The sequence below is a fragment of the Ranitomeya imitator genome, chromosome 5 (assembly GCF_032444005.1).
Source record: "Ranitomeya imitator isolate aRanImi1 chromosome 5, aRanImi1.pri, whole genome shotgun sequence".
Classification (NCBI taxonomy): domain Eukaryota; kingdom Metazoa; phylum Chordata; class Amphibia; order Anura; family Dendrobatidae; genus Ranitomeya; species Ranitomeya imitator.
This window is the reverse complement of record NC_091286.1, coordinates 413,936,542-413,951,892: the sequence shown is the minus strand read 5'-3', so window position 1 is coordinate 413,951,892 and position 15,351 is coordinate 413,936,542. Positions and strand designations below refer to the sequence as shown.

Here is a 15,351-nt window from a genome sequence, read left to right as displayed (position 1 = left end):
GCTCTGTACGGAGAGCTGTGCAGTCGCAACTGTTTCTTTTTAACAGCTAGACACAAATCCTTAAGACAAGCATCACTCCAGGGTCCCGTATATTTGTTAAAAAAAAGATGTTTATCTAAGCGACACAACTAGGATGCTGTTTTACATGATGAGTATGCTACATATTAATGCACATTCCACTAAAATAAGTGCTTAAAATACATATGTATTAAGCAACAAGCCATTCCGAGTCCTAGGAGAACAGCATCAGACAGAAGACAGACGTGCAGATTGCAAATTCCCGCAACCGGGGATGGAGGATTCCTGTTTGATCGGGTCATTAACTCTGCTGATTTTGTTTCTTTATTTCTGGGGAAATATGACTTGAAAAGTATAATACAATGGTTTTGCACATTATACTGTCATTTAGGTTAAAAAGCACGGATATAAAAACCAGACGAGCAGAACATTGAATCAGGTCTATGAGTGGTTGCAGACGTCGGCCCTCGGTAATTTATAGCGGCGGTAATAAACTCCTTTTTTGCTTTGTGTCACCTGACTGTTTAGCAAGATGTTCCAAACTTGGAAATTGGAGATAGGTTAAAAAAAAAAAAAAACTCAGAAAGTTTGTGTATAATCGTGTAGTCACTCAAAGCTGTACATTTATATATTATTTCTATACAGTATTATTGCTAAAAAGTCAGAATCGGTAAATATGACAGGTATTATTGAAGCGCATTAGTCATCATAATCCTAGAAGATAATTGCACAGGCTTAAAGGGAATCTGTCACCAGGTTTTTGCTGCCTCGTGTAAGAGAAGCATAAAGTAGGGAAAGAGACCCCGATTACAGCACTGTATCAACTGTGATGCAATCAGAGTTGTTAGATGTAACATGAAGCAGAGCTAAGAAAGCTTACCACGCCCGCACTAAGCTCTCTATGTACATTGTCTAGTGACTTTGATAATGTCCTAGTGATAAAACCTTCATTATAAGTAAGCAACAGCACACAGCTTAATAAATTACACAGCTAAATTTAGTGTTTCAGACCCTATCTCCTGCTGTCTTCAGATTACATAGCAAAAATCTGCTGGCAGATTCCCTTTAACCCAGTTATGACAAATGATGGACATAGCACATCATGAGTGGGTGTGTAAACACACCGGGACAGATCCGTGATGACAGCTGTCAATGACAGCTAAGCGGCACAGGAAGAGGTGCGAGGTCCATGTCATTGGTCTCCGTACTCAGATCTCTGTGATTGTACAGGAGGTGCTGAAATAAAAGCACCTTAAACACAATCACAGCAGGAGCTTGGCACAGCTAACAGCCAAGCTCCTGCAGCAACAGCCAGGGACGATGCCCGCCCCTGGCAGATTAACCATCCGTGATTGCGACATTTGGAAGGTTGTGAGAGGGAGGGGGCTCCTTCTCTTACCCTATTGGCAGCCCCATGACGAAATCACGGGGAGCAGATGGTTGTCATGGCACCCGGAGGTCAAACAGCGACCTCCTGGTGTGCCAGGTATGGTCGTCTCTAATCCCACAGGTCTCATTCATTGCAGTGCTGGTGCATTCCAATGCATGATGTAAAAACAAAAAGAAACAAAAAGTATACATATTTGGTATTGCCGCATTAGGAACAACCTGACCTAAAAAACTGTTCCACTAGTGAACACTGTAAACAAAAATTGTGGCAAAAAAGTATGATTTTTCATCATACTGCTGAAAAAAAAATGTGGAATTAAACACGATAAAAACTAATGTAAATATAAATGGTACCGCTGAAAACGTCATCTTGTCCCTCAAAAAACAAGCCACTATACAGCTCCATCAGTGGAAAAATAATTTTATAATTTTTTTTATAGCTCTCAAAATAAAGCAATGCAAAAAACAATCTTTTTGTTCTATAAAATTGTTTTTATTGTGGAGGAGACCAGGCATAAGAAAAAATTATATAAATGTCTTATCACTGTACTCGTACTGAACCAAAGAATAAAGTTGTCTTACCACTTTTATCTCACAGTGAATGGCATAAAAAAAAAACTAAAAAAAAAATTCTTGAATTGCTGGTTTTTGTTCAATCTGACTCCCAAAAATCGGAATAGAAAGTCATAAAAAAATGTAATGTCTAAAAACAAGCCCTCACTGACTTTGTTGGCAGAAATATGGAAAAATTCTATCTCTCAAAATATGACAATGAAAAAATCTTATTTAGCAAAAAAGGATGTGTGATAGCAGCCAAACATAAAAAACTATATAAATCTGGTATTTCTACAATTGCACCAGCCCAAGGAATAAAGTTATCTAATCACTTATACCGCATGAGGAACAGCGTGAAAAATAAATCAAATTCTTGACCTTCTGTTGATTTGTTTATTGACCACAGTATGACTCGGCTTACATTTATCCTGTGCTCATAACTGAGCGCTTACATCGCTGTTTTCATGTTAATCTCTGAAATACGTGATTCAGAATCAACCACCAATTTCCTATACTGAAGCAGATGGAGGCACTGTGAACCCAGTTTGTCTAAGATCGGGCGGTGTTCGTCTTCTTGGATATGCATAAATGCATGGCTGGCCAGAGTTTTTTTCACCTCTGAAAATCTGGATACCGCCGAACATAAGCCAGACAGAGTTAAGAGTAACTGCTGCCTCATTAGTGAATGGATTCCTCGAGTGTTTCATCCAAATCAAGCATTTAGTAGATTTACAAGGAAACCCCATGTAAGTGCTCAGCGAGGAGCACAGGATAAATGTGATCCAAAATGTTCTGTACCCCAAAATACCACCAATAAAAGCTTATACTCAACCCACAAAAAAACCAAGTTCTCACTCAAGTTTGTTATCTGTTAACAGAAATATAGGGCGGTTCCACATTACTGGAAGAACAAAGACTTTGAAAAGTGACATAGCTCTCACCAAAAAAAAATCCAACAAGATCTGCTCTTCCAAATCCTAACATACAGCATAAACCGCTTCTGTCTTCCAAAGTAAGAAGACCGTTCTCTGTAGTCTAACTTGTTTATTGGTGAACAGGTATAGAACATGCGGTAAAACTATAAGTATACAAACAACATAGGTAAGTATTGGGCAAGTAATCACACAACTGACACTTTACAATTAACAGGAAAGTATACAGTGTGATGCAAACTTTAACATGGAAATACACAGATCTCTAATAATCACATCTTCTTTGTACTGGCTGCTATACAGTTAATCACATGTCTGTACAATACTGCATTGCAAGAACAGAGATATTAATCTTACCAGATATGCTTTACCAGGATAGCAAACTCAAGTTGAAGTACACAGAAGAAAATGGAGTTTTCTTCTCCCCAGCATACCTTGCTTCAGTCCCACAATGCAACACTCTATCTGCTGTTAAAGACACAGGCTATAAATTCAGACACCACTAGATGGTGCTATAACCAACAAACCAGCACATAAATATTATTATTATTTATTATTGCGCCATTTATTCCATGGCGCTTTACATGTGAGGAGGGGTATGCATAATAAAAACAGGTACAATAATTTTGAACAGTACAAGTCACAACTGATGCAGGAGGACAGAGGACCCTGCCCGCGAGGGCTCACAATCTACAAATAAAAACATATTGCCCTATATTCAGATGGGCAGAACACTCCCCGCTTGGCATCAACTGATGCCACTTACAGGCTCTTTTGGCAAAAACAATAAAACAAGTTCCACAACTGGTCTGAGGAATAGTTTACTCTCCCCAGCCTTCCACACTTTGACCCGAACTTTGCGCACTTTCCCATCCTTGGGAATACTTTGGCTTAGTTGCCACTCATTTCGGTATGACTGGCTGTCTTTCATGAGTACATCACCGGTTTTGATGTTCGGTTTGTCAGTCTGCCACTTCTTCCTAGGCTGCAAGGTGGAGAGATACTGCATACTCCATCTGTCCCAGAAGGTGGTTGTCTATTTAATTATGAGTATTAAAGGAGTCTGTGTCATTCTTTCAATTAAAGTACTGAATTCTGGGTGTCTTTGTTTTTACACAACTATGGGGTTACTAATGGGGGCGTCATCACTTCTGTTTTTAACACCCACTCCTGGCTTTGGCTTACATGTACTGATGTAAAATACTGACAAAATAGTGATAGTGTGAACATGGCCTAAATGTGAATCAGTCAGTGAGCTCCGTTTGCCGGCAAAGTTTGTAAGTTTTATATTTTCTTCTTCTGAATTCTTCTATGCAGATATATGACCACATCAAAGTGGTGCTAAAGTTTGTCCTTTTAATTGCGATCCCACCAGTTTGATTAGACTTTGAGTGAAGTTGAGCTGTAATGTCTTATGTTATCCCTTGTGCTCCATAAGCGCTGTAGCAGTCTGTTAGAGATTGTTCACACATGTAAAATTTCAGTTATGGTAACAGCAGTAGGTTGCTTCCTCCCAGACTTTTATAGAGGGAGTGTTTTCTACCAACTCCCCAACATCTATGACTGTAGCAATAAAGAAAGGCAATGTAGAAGCTTTTAGAGCTCCAGTTCCTGTCCCCTCTGGTGTTTTGGGGGATGAAATATTGGCCACTTTGCACACTTAATGTGTGACAATCTCCTCTAGTCTCATCCATTTAACTATTTCTATAGCGCTGCAGCTCATACCAGCGAATGGATATAGTGCATTGTGTGCAGCTTTTTGCATTTACCAGTTGCAGATTTATCACCACAAAGCCTTGTAAATTACCCATCAAACACACTGTGCATCATTACAATTAGGATGATTCTTATTTTGCTCTATTCCATGCCAGGGCCTAACTAGTAATTTCGGCTTTTAATAGCTCTTCTGTCCTATTATCCCGTGTTCTTGTGGCTCCACTTAGCTGTTAACAGCTTGGTACGTGCTAATCACAGCCAATATTGGAACGCATTGTGTGCCATATTCTCCTGTACCTCCGCAGTCCTCCTTTATTTATCAGTCATATCAATATAGTCTTGGTATTTAATGGCTTCCACTTCTACCCTCGCTACGGTCTCGTCTTCACAAATCGGGACAAATGTATCTGAAATGGGTAAATTTAATACATTGTGCGTTTGCTAATCAAATCAGTCCAGTCGTTTTGTGATGTTTAATTTGCGTAATGATCGGATTCCTCTCTTTGTGTTTAAACTTTATTTCTCTTATGAGACTCATCATAGTTCTGGGCTTTGTCTGTCCACGCCGCTTTATCTCGTTTTATGAAACATTTCCATAAATCTAACTCTCTTGTCTTGTACTCTTATGTACTCGAAGTGTTGACGAGTAATAGGAACATTGCTTGCTCCAGTCTGCCTTGATGGATTTTAGTACAATGTAATGTCTGTAAGTGCTAAAATGTCTTTAATGAGTTAAAGTATGGGATAGTCGTGTTTGTATACATGGAACAAAATGATGAAGATTTTGGTTAAATAAACTACTTGGCTATTATGGATAATAAACATCTTTGAAGCTGTGTATCTTAGAAAATGTCATGGCTCTGCACACCATTGATTTCCTCATACAAGTGTTATCCGTGGTTTTCGCAGAGAGCACTTGTACCCACGATATTCTATGAGTCTGTGCAAACGTCCAATTTTTTTCCTCGGACCAAGTTTCCGCGTAAAAAATCGGAGACATGTCCACGTGTTAGATAAAATACAGCAATTCAATATGAATGGGTCTGTGACAAAAATGACATCTGGGTGTTTTCCGATTAGGGACTGACAGAATGAAGATGGTGAAGAACCTTTGTTTTTCTCTCTCCATGTCCCAGAAAAGTTGTATCCACTCTGATCAAACTATGATCCAAATAATCGAATGTGAAGAAATCTGTCATGTGAACCTACCCTTAGGGCTCTTTGACACATACTGATATTTCCGGTGTCGGAAAAACAGTACCGGAGATATCAGTGTCTGTGTACGTGTGTGTAATACTTCTTACGTGCATGTGGCAACCTTGTGCCGCATCAGTACCACACGTACTGGCGCCTGGGACGCAGCGGTACTGTTTGCGCTGTTCCCCAGCGGCGGGTGCTGAAGACCACTCTCATCATTCTCCTGTGCTCTGCCAGCGATCAGCGCGAGTGCAAATTTTCTATCCAGAAACTCTACAGCTTATTCTCCCCATATGCACAAACCCTTAGAGTCGGTTCACACAAAGTCTTTTTCAGGCAGATACGTTCTGTATCCTGCCTGAAAAATGTTAAAAGAATGCGTATATCAGAGGTCCCCAACTCCAGTCCTCAAGGCCCACCAACAGGTCATGTTTTCAGGATTTCCTTTGCATTGCACAGGTGATGCAATTATTACCTGGGCAAGACTAAGGAAATCCTGAAAACATGACATGTTGGTGGGCCTTGAGGACTGGAGTTGGGGACCCCTGGCGTATATGACCTGCAATGTAAAAAATGACTTGCTGTGTGTGTCTTTTGAGCTTTTGTTAAAAAGCTTCAAGTTTTCATAGCTGTGAATCCATTAAAAGAAGTGACCTGACCTTTAATTTTTAGGATTTGCTGAAGATTTTGGTGCTGTTTATGCACCTAAATTCTTATCAACTCATACAACATTTGGACATCCAATGCATGCGAGTTGTGTTTTGGGTGGCCAATCCAAGCAAGATTTTGGCCATGCCACAAAGAATAGTTATCCTCTTGATATGATGATGAGCATGCACTTTAGTTTACGGAAAAGCTTTGCATTAGCAGCAAGCAATCGGCTGTGCATCAACAACACTCTTGAGTGTCAGCCTTGGATTTCTGCCATTGATCACCCTGTAAAATACATTTTGGAATTTCAGTATGCAAACCAAGGCTTGTGAACATAGCCTAGTGTAAGTGACTTTCTCTCTATATTTTATTTTTTTTTTCAGGGCTTATTTGTTTATTATTTTATTATTATACATTTTTATAGCGCCATTTATTCCATGGCGCTTTACATGTGAATACGGGGCAAATATAGACAAATACATTAAACATGAGCAGATAACAAGGCACACGAGTACATAAGGAGGGAGGACCCTGCCCGCGAGGGCTCACAGTCTGCAGGGGGTGGGTGAGGATACACTAGGAGAGGGAAAAGCTGGCTGTGCGGCTGTTCAGTAGGTTGAGGATCACTGCAGGCTGTAGGCTTGCGGAAGAGATGAGTCTTCAGGTTCTTTTTGAAGGTTTCTATGGTAGGTGCAAGTCTGATGTGTTGGGGTAGAGAGTTCCAGAGTATGAGGGAAGCACGGGAGAAGTCTTGGATGCGGTTATGGTAAGAAGAGATGAGAGGGGAGTAGAGAAGGAGGTCTTGGGAGGATCGGAGGTCGCGTGTAGGTAGGTACCGGGAGACCATGTCACAGATGTATGGAGGAGACAGGTTGTGGATGGCTTTGTATGTCAGTGTGAGGGTTTTGAACTGGAGTCTCTGGGCGATAGGAAGCCAGTGAAGGGCTTGACACAGGGGAGAGGCTGGGGAATAGCGGGGGGACAGGTGGATTAGTCGGGCAGCAGAGTGTAGGATGGATTGGAGTGGTGCCAGAGTGCTAGAGGGGAGTCCAGAGAGTAGGAGGTTGCAGTAACATAGTAACATAGTAACATAGTAACATAGTTAGTAAGGCCGAAAAAAGACATTTGTCCATCCAGTTCAGCCTATATTCCATCATAATAAATACCCAGATCTACGTCCTTCTACAGAACCTAATAATTGTATGATACAATATTGTTCTGCTCCAGGAAGACATCCAGGCCTCTCTTGAACCCCTCGACTGAGTTCGCCATCACCACCTCCTCAGGCAAGCAATTCCAGATTCTCACTGCCCTAACAGTAAAGAATCCTCTTCTATGTTGGTGGAAAAACCTTCTCTCCTCCAGACGCAAAGAATGCCCCCTTGTGCCCGTCACCTTCCTTGGTATAAACAGATCCTCAGCGAGATATTTGTATTGTCCCCTTATATACTTATACATGGTTATTAGATCGCCCCTCAGTCGTCTTTTTTCTAGACTAAATAATCCTAATTTCGCTAATCTATCTGGGTATTGTAGTTCTCCCATCCCCTTTATTAATTTTGTTGCCCTCCTTTGTACTCTCTCTAGTTCCATTATATCCTTCCTGAGCACCGGTGCCCAAAACTGGACACAGTACTCCATGTGCGGTCTAACTAGGGATTTGTACAGAGGCAGTATAATGCTCTCATCATGTGTATCCAGACCTCTTTTAATGCACCCCATGATCCTGTTTGCCTTGGCAGCTGCTGCCTGGCACTGGCTGCTCCAGGTAAGTTTATCATTAACTAGGATCCCCAAGTCCTTCTCCCTGTCAGATTTAGCCAGTGGTTTCCCGTTCAGTGTGTAATGGTGATATTGATTCCCTCTTCCCATGTGTATAACCTTACATTTATCATTGTTAAACCTCATCTGCCACCTTTCAGCCCAAGTTTCCAACTTATCCAGATCCATCTGTAGCAGAATACTATCTTCTCTTGTATTAACTGCTTTACATAGTTTTGTATCATCTCCAAATATCGATATTTTACTGTGTAAACCTTCTACCAGATCATTAATGAATATGTTGAAGAGAACAGGTCCCAATACTGACCCCTGCGGTACCCCACTGGTCACAGCGACCCAGTTAGAGACTATACCATTTATAACCACCCTCTGCTTTCTATCACTAAGCCAGTTACTAACCCATTTACACACATTTTCCCCCAGACCAAGCATTCTCATTTTGTGTACCAACCTCTTGTGCGGCACGGTATCAAACGCTTTGGAAAAATCGAGATATACCACGCCCCAGTAGTCGAGGCGGGAGATGATAAGGGCATGCACTAGCGTTTTTGCAGTGTTGCGGTCAAGGAAAGCACTGATCCGGGAAATATTTTTGAGTTTGAGACGACAGGAGGAGGCAAGGGCTTGGATATGTGGCTTGAAAGAGAGGGCAGAGTCGAGGATCACCCCGAGACACCGGGCGTGTGGGACTGGGGATAGTGAGCAGCCATTGACATTGATGGATAGATGTGGTGGAGGGGTAGAGTGAGATGGGGGAAAGATGATGAATTCTGTTTTGTCCATGTTCAGTTGTAGAAAGCGAGCAGAAAAGAAGGCTGAAATGGCAGACAGACAGTGCGGGATTTTGGTAAGCAAGGAGGAGAGGTCCGGTCCGGAGAGGTAGATCTGCGTGTCGTCAGCGTAGAGATGGTACTGCATACCGTGGGATTCTATGAGCTGTCCCAGGCCGAAAGTGTAGATGGAGAAGAGTAGGGGTCCTAGAACAGAGCCTTGAGGAACACCGACTGACAAGGGGCGAAGTGAGGAGGTGGTGTGGGGGAGGGAGACACTGAATGTTCGGTCTGTCAGATATGACGAGATCCAGGAAAGGGCCAAGTCTGTGATGCCAAGGGATGAGAGGATTTGTAGCAAAAGGGAGTGGTCAACAGTGTCAAAGGCAGAAGACAAGTCCAGGAGAAGGAGGACAGAGTAGTGTCGCTTGCTCCTGGCAGTTAGTAGGTCATTGGTGACTTTAGTTAGGGCAGTTTCAGTTGAGTGATGGGAACGGAAGCCTGATTGTAACCGATCAAAGAGGGAGCAGGAGGAGAAGTGGGAGGACAGTTCAAGATGGACGTGTTGCTCCAGCAATTTGGAGGCATAAGGGAGAAGAGATATTGGGCGATAGCTAGACACAGAGGATGGGTCGAGGGAGGGCTTTTTGAGGATGGGTGTGATCTTGGCATGCTTGAAGGATGAGGGAAAGACACCTGTTGTGAGTGAGAGGTTGAAGAGGTGCGTTAGGGTTGGGATGAAGACCGTGGAAAGGTTAGGGATGAGGTGGGATGGGAGCGGGTCAAGCGTGCAGGTGGTGAGGTGTGATCTTGACAGGAGGGTGGAGAGCTGATCTTCTGTCATGGTGGAGAAGCTGGTTTTGGAGGAGCAGGGTTGAGCAGCTAAGAGGGGCAGTGGGCGCTGTGGGCCAAAGCTTTCTCTGATCGTATCGATCTTCTGTTTAAAGAAAGAGGCGAAGTCATCAGCAGAAATGAGGGGGGAGGGAGGATGTGCTGGGGGACGGAGTAGAGAATTGAAAGTGTTGAAAAGCTGTTTAGGGTTGTGGAACAGGGAGGATATGAGGGATGAGAAGTAAGTTTGTTTTGCGGCAGTGAGCGCAGACTTGAAGCTGGCGAGGGACTGCTTGTATGCAATGAAGTGGTCGGCAGAGTGGGATCGCTTCCATCTCCGCTCGGCAATCCTGGAAGCCCGTCTCAATTCTTTGGTCAGGCTGGTCAGCCAGGGCTGTCTGTTAATTGTACGAGTTTTACTATGCATGAGTGGGGCGGCCGAATCGAGTGTTGTTGTTATTGTGGTGTTATAAAAAGTGGCAGCAGCATCTGTGTCATGAAGGGAAGCTATGTCTGTGAGAGGGAGAAGGGACTCCGAGAGTGATTGTAAGTTGAGATGTTTGAGATTTCTGCGAGGGTGAGTGAGTTTGTGGAGTGGGGGTTGCACACTAGGAGAGGAGAGGGACAAGAATGTCAGTAGGTTGTGGTCAGACAGGGGGAGGGGTGTGTTAGTGAGATTAGTAAGGGAGCAGAGGCGGGTGAAGATGAGGTCCAGCGTGTGGCCATCTTTGTGAGTGGCCTCAGAGGACCATTGAGTGAGGCCAAAGGAGGCAGTCAGTGATAAAAGTTTAGAGGTAGCTGAGGTGAAAGTGTCAATGGGGACATTGAAATCACCCATGATGATAGTGGGGATGTCAACAGAGAGGAAATGAAGTAGCCAGGTGGTGAAGTGGTCGAGAAAGGTGGAGATGGCTAGTTCTGGGGGGCGGTAGATGACAGCCAGCTGGAGGTTGGAGGGGGAATAGATGCGGACAGAGTGCACCTCAAACGAGGGAAGAGTAGCGGAGGGTGGTAGCGGGATTGGAGTGAAGGAGCAGGTGTCGGACAGGAGCAAGCCAACTCCTCCACCGCGTTTGTTGCTGGGGCGAGGGGTGTGAGAGAGGTGGAATCCGCCATAGGAGAGCGCAGCTGGAGAGGCCGAGTCAGAGGGGGTGAGCCAGGTTTCAGTGAGGCCGAGGAAGGAGAGTTTGTTGGTGATGAAGAGGTCGTGGATAAATGTCAGTTTGTTGCAGATGGAGCGTGCGTTCCATAGTGCTCCAAGTAGGGGGAGCTGGGGAGTGGGGGCTGGATGAATGGGTATGAGGTTGTCGTGGTTGGGAAAATGTGCGGAGGATCGTGGCAGGGGGTTAGAAACGAGTGTGGGGATGAATTGAGGAGGGCCGGGATTTGGGGATATGTCACCAGCAATGAGGAGTAACAGACAGATCATTAGAAGGTGGGAGCAGGATAGGACATGATGCGGCCGTGTGTGTCTGGAGAAAAAGGATTGTATGTGGAGGAACAGTTCTGAGGAGAAGGTGAGATGGCTGGGGAGTATGGAGGAAGAAATGACTAGTTCCTTACTAGGTGGAGGGATTGCAGGAGATTGTAAGAAGGAAAGTAGTATGGGGGTGAAAGAGAAAAGAAACCAAAACATTGTAGTGGTCGGTGTTCTGTTACCTTCCAGTCAATTCCAGTCCAATTCAGTCTAATTCAGAATCATAATTAAAAAAATGTAATTTAAAAGATGGAAGTTAAAAGATGATTTGCAGCAGACTGAGTCTATAGCAGACTCCTGCATGTGACTATATCCCCAGTTAAGGGCAATCAGGTGTGAATGAGGGGGTGGCTGGGTATGGGAGACCAGATGTAGAGAGTTAAGCAAAGGTCATAAAGTGAGGGAGGGGTAAGACTGACCACTCAAAGAGATGTCAGGATCACACAATGAGATACATGAAAACAGGTCATGGAAAACAAGCTGATAGGTAAGAAAGCATACTAAAAGGATTATATGTGCTGCACCAAGACACTCAGATCCAGGGGATGCATAGAAAAGCCAGTGCAATATACAGACACATTCAGAAGCCAGGGCGAGCTGGGTAAAGTCAGTGCATACCATGGAAAATCAATGCAGTATACAGAGACATTCAGAAGCCTGGGAGAGCTGGGTAAAGTCAGTGCATACCATGGAAAATCAATGCAGTATACAGAGACATTCAGAAATCTGGGAGAGCTGGGTAAAGTCAGTGCATACCTGTGGGAAGAGGAGAACAGCTCGATTAGATGGTGCAGATGATGATAATATTGTAGTAGTGATGAGTAGCCAAATGCATTCTAGAATTCAGTCTAATTCAGAATCATAATTAAAAAGATGTAATTTAAAAGATGGAAGTTAAAAGATGATTTGCAGCAGACTGAGTCTATAGCAGACTCCTGCATGCGAATATATCCCCAGTTAAGGGCAATCAGGTGTGAATGAGGTTTGTTATGAAGTAATTCCCGTTGTTCATCCTCTGGATTCTCTATATACGAATTCCAAAAATTGTTCTAAAATGAATTCCTCTCCAGCTCCATTGTCTGTAGATAAGGTTCAGTTAACTCAGGCTTAAAATGGCATATGCTATTTTAGCAGTAGGGAATGCCATAACCGATGCCTTTTATCTTTTTTCTTTGCTGTTAAATCAGCAAGTTCTAGTGGTGCCAGTATTATCCTCTGGAAGACAACTCCTACAACTGACGCTTGCTAACAGGATGCCATTCTCTTCCATGAGAGAGTGAGTACGAAAGGGGAAAAAAACGTTTCAACTATTCTGTTTTCTGTTTTTTTTGCAATGCCTTATACAACTGAATAAGCTATGCGGACCTAAATATATATTTTTTTTTTGGCCACATGACCCACCTCTTCAGAGAGATACACCTAAAGCTGCCACTTGGGCATTTGTTCATTGATGTGGATGCTAATTTCAGTCCACAAACTGCCACCATGATTTGAAGCAAGGCCACAAAACGGACTTTAGGGGTATCATAAGATAGGGAAGAAATGCAAAGCATTTTGCTCCTCTTTTCGGGGACGTTAAAGTGCAGGATCTTGGCTGGTGACCTAATCTGGATGGGGGTTTCTCCAACAGCGGGGGGGCCTATTATTTTCCTGATTGATGTAGACATTCACTCTAGGCAGAGCCATGCTCAGCATCTTCTGTGTTGCAGTACTACCTAGAGAACATGTAATAACTGGTATAAGTAAAAAAAAAAAGCCATTGGTCGTTCTTGAGCTTCCACATGATACCTTTCCTTCCTACAGGAAGACACCTATCTTGTATGTTAATTTGGGCTAATGATATATACTTTGTATATTTTCACAGGAAAACTCTTTTTACCAGCAAAGATTACTTCAAAAGGAGGCAACCCATGGATGTCTGTCATCTTGTCCTGGTTCTTGGTTCAGGTACAATTTTTAATGATGTTTTGCAAGTTGACTATGACATTGAATGAGTTCATATAACTATGCAGAATGGGTATATTGATAATAAAACTTACCTATATACCGTCTCTACAGTGCTCAGCATAAATGAATACACTAAGATATATTCAACATCTCACTAAACGCAAAAACAATTACCAAAATTTTGACACGACTGAGTTCTTAGAACATTTTTCTAACACATAGCATGAAAGTAAGGTTAATAATATAATTTTCATTACAAAATCTTTGGTTTTACTCAAATTAATGGATGCAAAACTAAATACATCCCACATCAAAATCTACTACATCTAGTTTATTGTATGACCTCTATAATTTTTAAGGACAGCACAAACTCTTCCAGAACAAGTTGCCAACATATTGCAATATCTACAGTGAGGAAATAAGTATTTGATCCCTTGTTGATTTTGTAGGTTTGCCCACTGGCAAAGACATGAACAGTCTATAATTTTAAGGGTAGGTTCATATTAACATTAAGAGATAGAATATCAAAAATAAAATCCAGAAAATTACATGAATTATATAAATTGAATGATTTAGAGATGATCTGAAAAGAGGAGTGGACCAAAATTCCTCCTGACATGTGCACAAACCTCATCATCAACTACACAAAATGTCTGATTGCTGTGCTTGCCAAAATTGTTTTATAGATCTGATGTTGCATAAATAGGTGCCACTAAATAAATGCAACTTATTAAAAAAATCCCGAATTTGTTTTTGCTGCAACTTTTTTTTTTTTCTAAACAAGAGATTTAGAATATTTGCTCTATTTTCGTATGTTAAACTGAATCACTAAATGAGCTGTTTAACATGACATAACTTATAGTAATTCTGCCTGATTAACGCTTTGTTGGCTGCCCCCCAGCCTCATCCTCTCCTCCCTAGCTATGGGTCAGTGTTTGCAGAGTACAGCTCTATCACCGTCTATACTCATCATTTACTTCCGACAGCCTAGGATCGATTACGTAGATCAGTGATGTTCAGGCAGGGTGTCCCGACAACCCACTGGTCACACTGCGCTGCTGCTGTGGAGATCTATCATAGATATATTTCAGGGGCTAAAGAAAACGCAGCTGATAAAATAGCTGGAACTGAAGAGAAAAGCAAAATGAAATGGAAACTCGCAAATCAGCAGCCGGGTACAGAGAGAGGAGCTTTATTGGAAAAAAATGCTAATGTGGGAAAGTGTGTTCTATTACTGTCTTGCTGCATTTAGCCCATTTAGATTATTTATTCCTTTGATTGTATTTTTATTGTAATGCTTGTAAGAGAAATAAATAAACCCTTGTGTACCTGGTGTTGCTGTACAGATAAATAATATGCATGTGAACCAATCGTTTGCACTGAACAGAAACCTCACAAATGAATATAGTAGCTGAAAAAGACACACGGCTCAGTATTACTGCAGCAAACATTATGGCCTCTAGGTATCGAGATATTTATATATCTGTTATCATTATGTCCTACCCACTGCACTTAATTTAATGGATTATTTCACATAATATTATGTCTGGGATTTGCTAAGGGAGATTGTAGAATTACCGTATGTGCTGCTTCTTTCTTCAATCCTTGACCTGGTCTAAACTTGAGATCCCCCCTGCTGTCTGTGGTTCCCCTTTGGACCAAGTTGTTTTTTTTTTTACTTCTGCTTCCTCACTGGCATAAGATACTACAAGGGAAGTGCTTCTGAAAGCGCATGTATGTTATAGTAGTCCTGTGCAGTACTACCTTGATCTTGGGATGGACTCTACTAATAGTAAACTAGGGTAACATTTCTCCCTGTGGACGTAAGGAGACATATAGGCTGTGCAATGCCCTGCTCCTCTGGAAAATTAAATATGCAATTTTTCTCTTCCGAGACAAAGACTTGAACTCTAGTGCCACCTATTGGAAATGGCAATCCTTGAAGTAAATATCAACCCTTCATGCATTACTGAGGATAAAAGCCAAATCAGAATCTCAATTTGTAGATGCATGTTTTGGGGTCTTGCCTCCCCTCAGTGCAAAGCATGAGATCTGATTTGGCTGTTTGAGGAGGCCTCTGGAGTCC

General features: G+C 42.4%; 1 protein-coding gene across 1 annotated transcript in view; it reads left to right on the top strand.

Moving 5' to 3' along the window:
- LOC138638055 (solute carrier family 12 member 9-like) overlaps positions 1 to 15,351 on the top strand; it is a 415,221-nt gene that overhangs the window by 215,749 nt on the left and 184,121 nt on the right. The window contains exon 8 of the mRNA XM_069727024.1: positions 13,183 to 13,265. Coding sequence (XP_069583125.1) covers positions 13,183 to 13,265 — 83 coding nt within the window. The remainder of the gene's footprint in view (positions 1 to 13,182; positions 13,266 to 15,351) is intronic.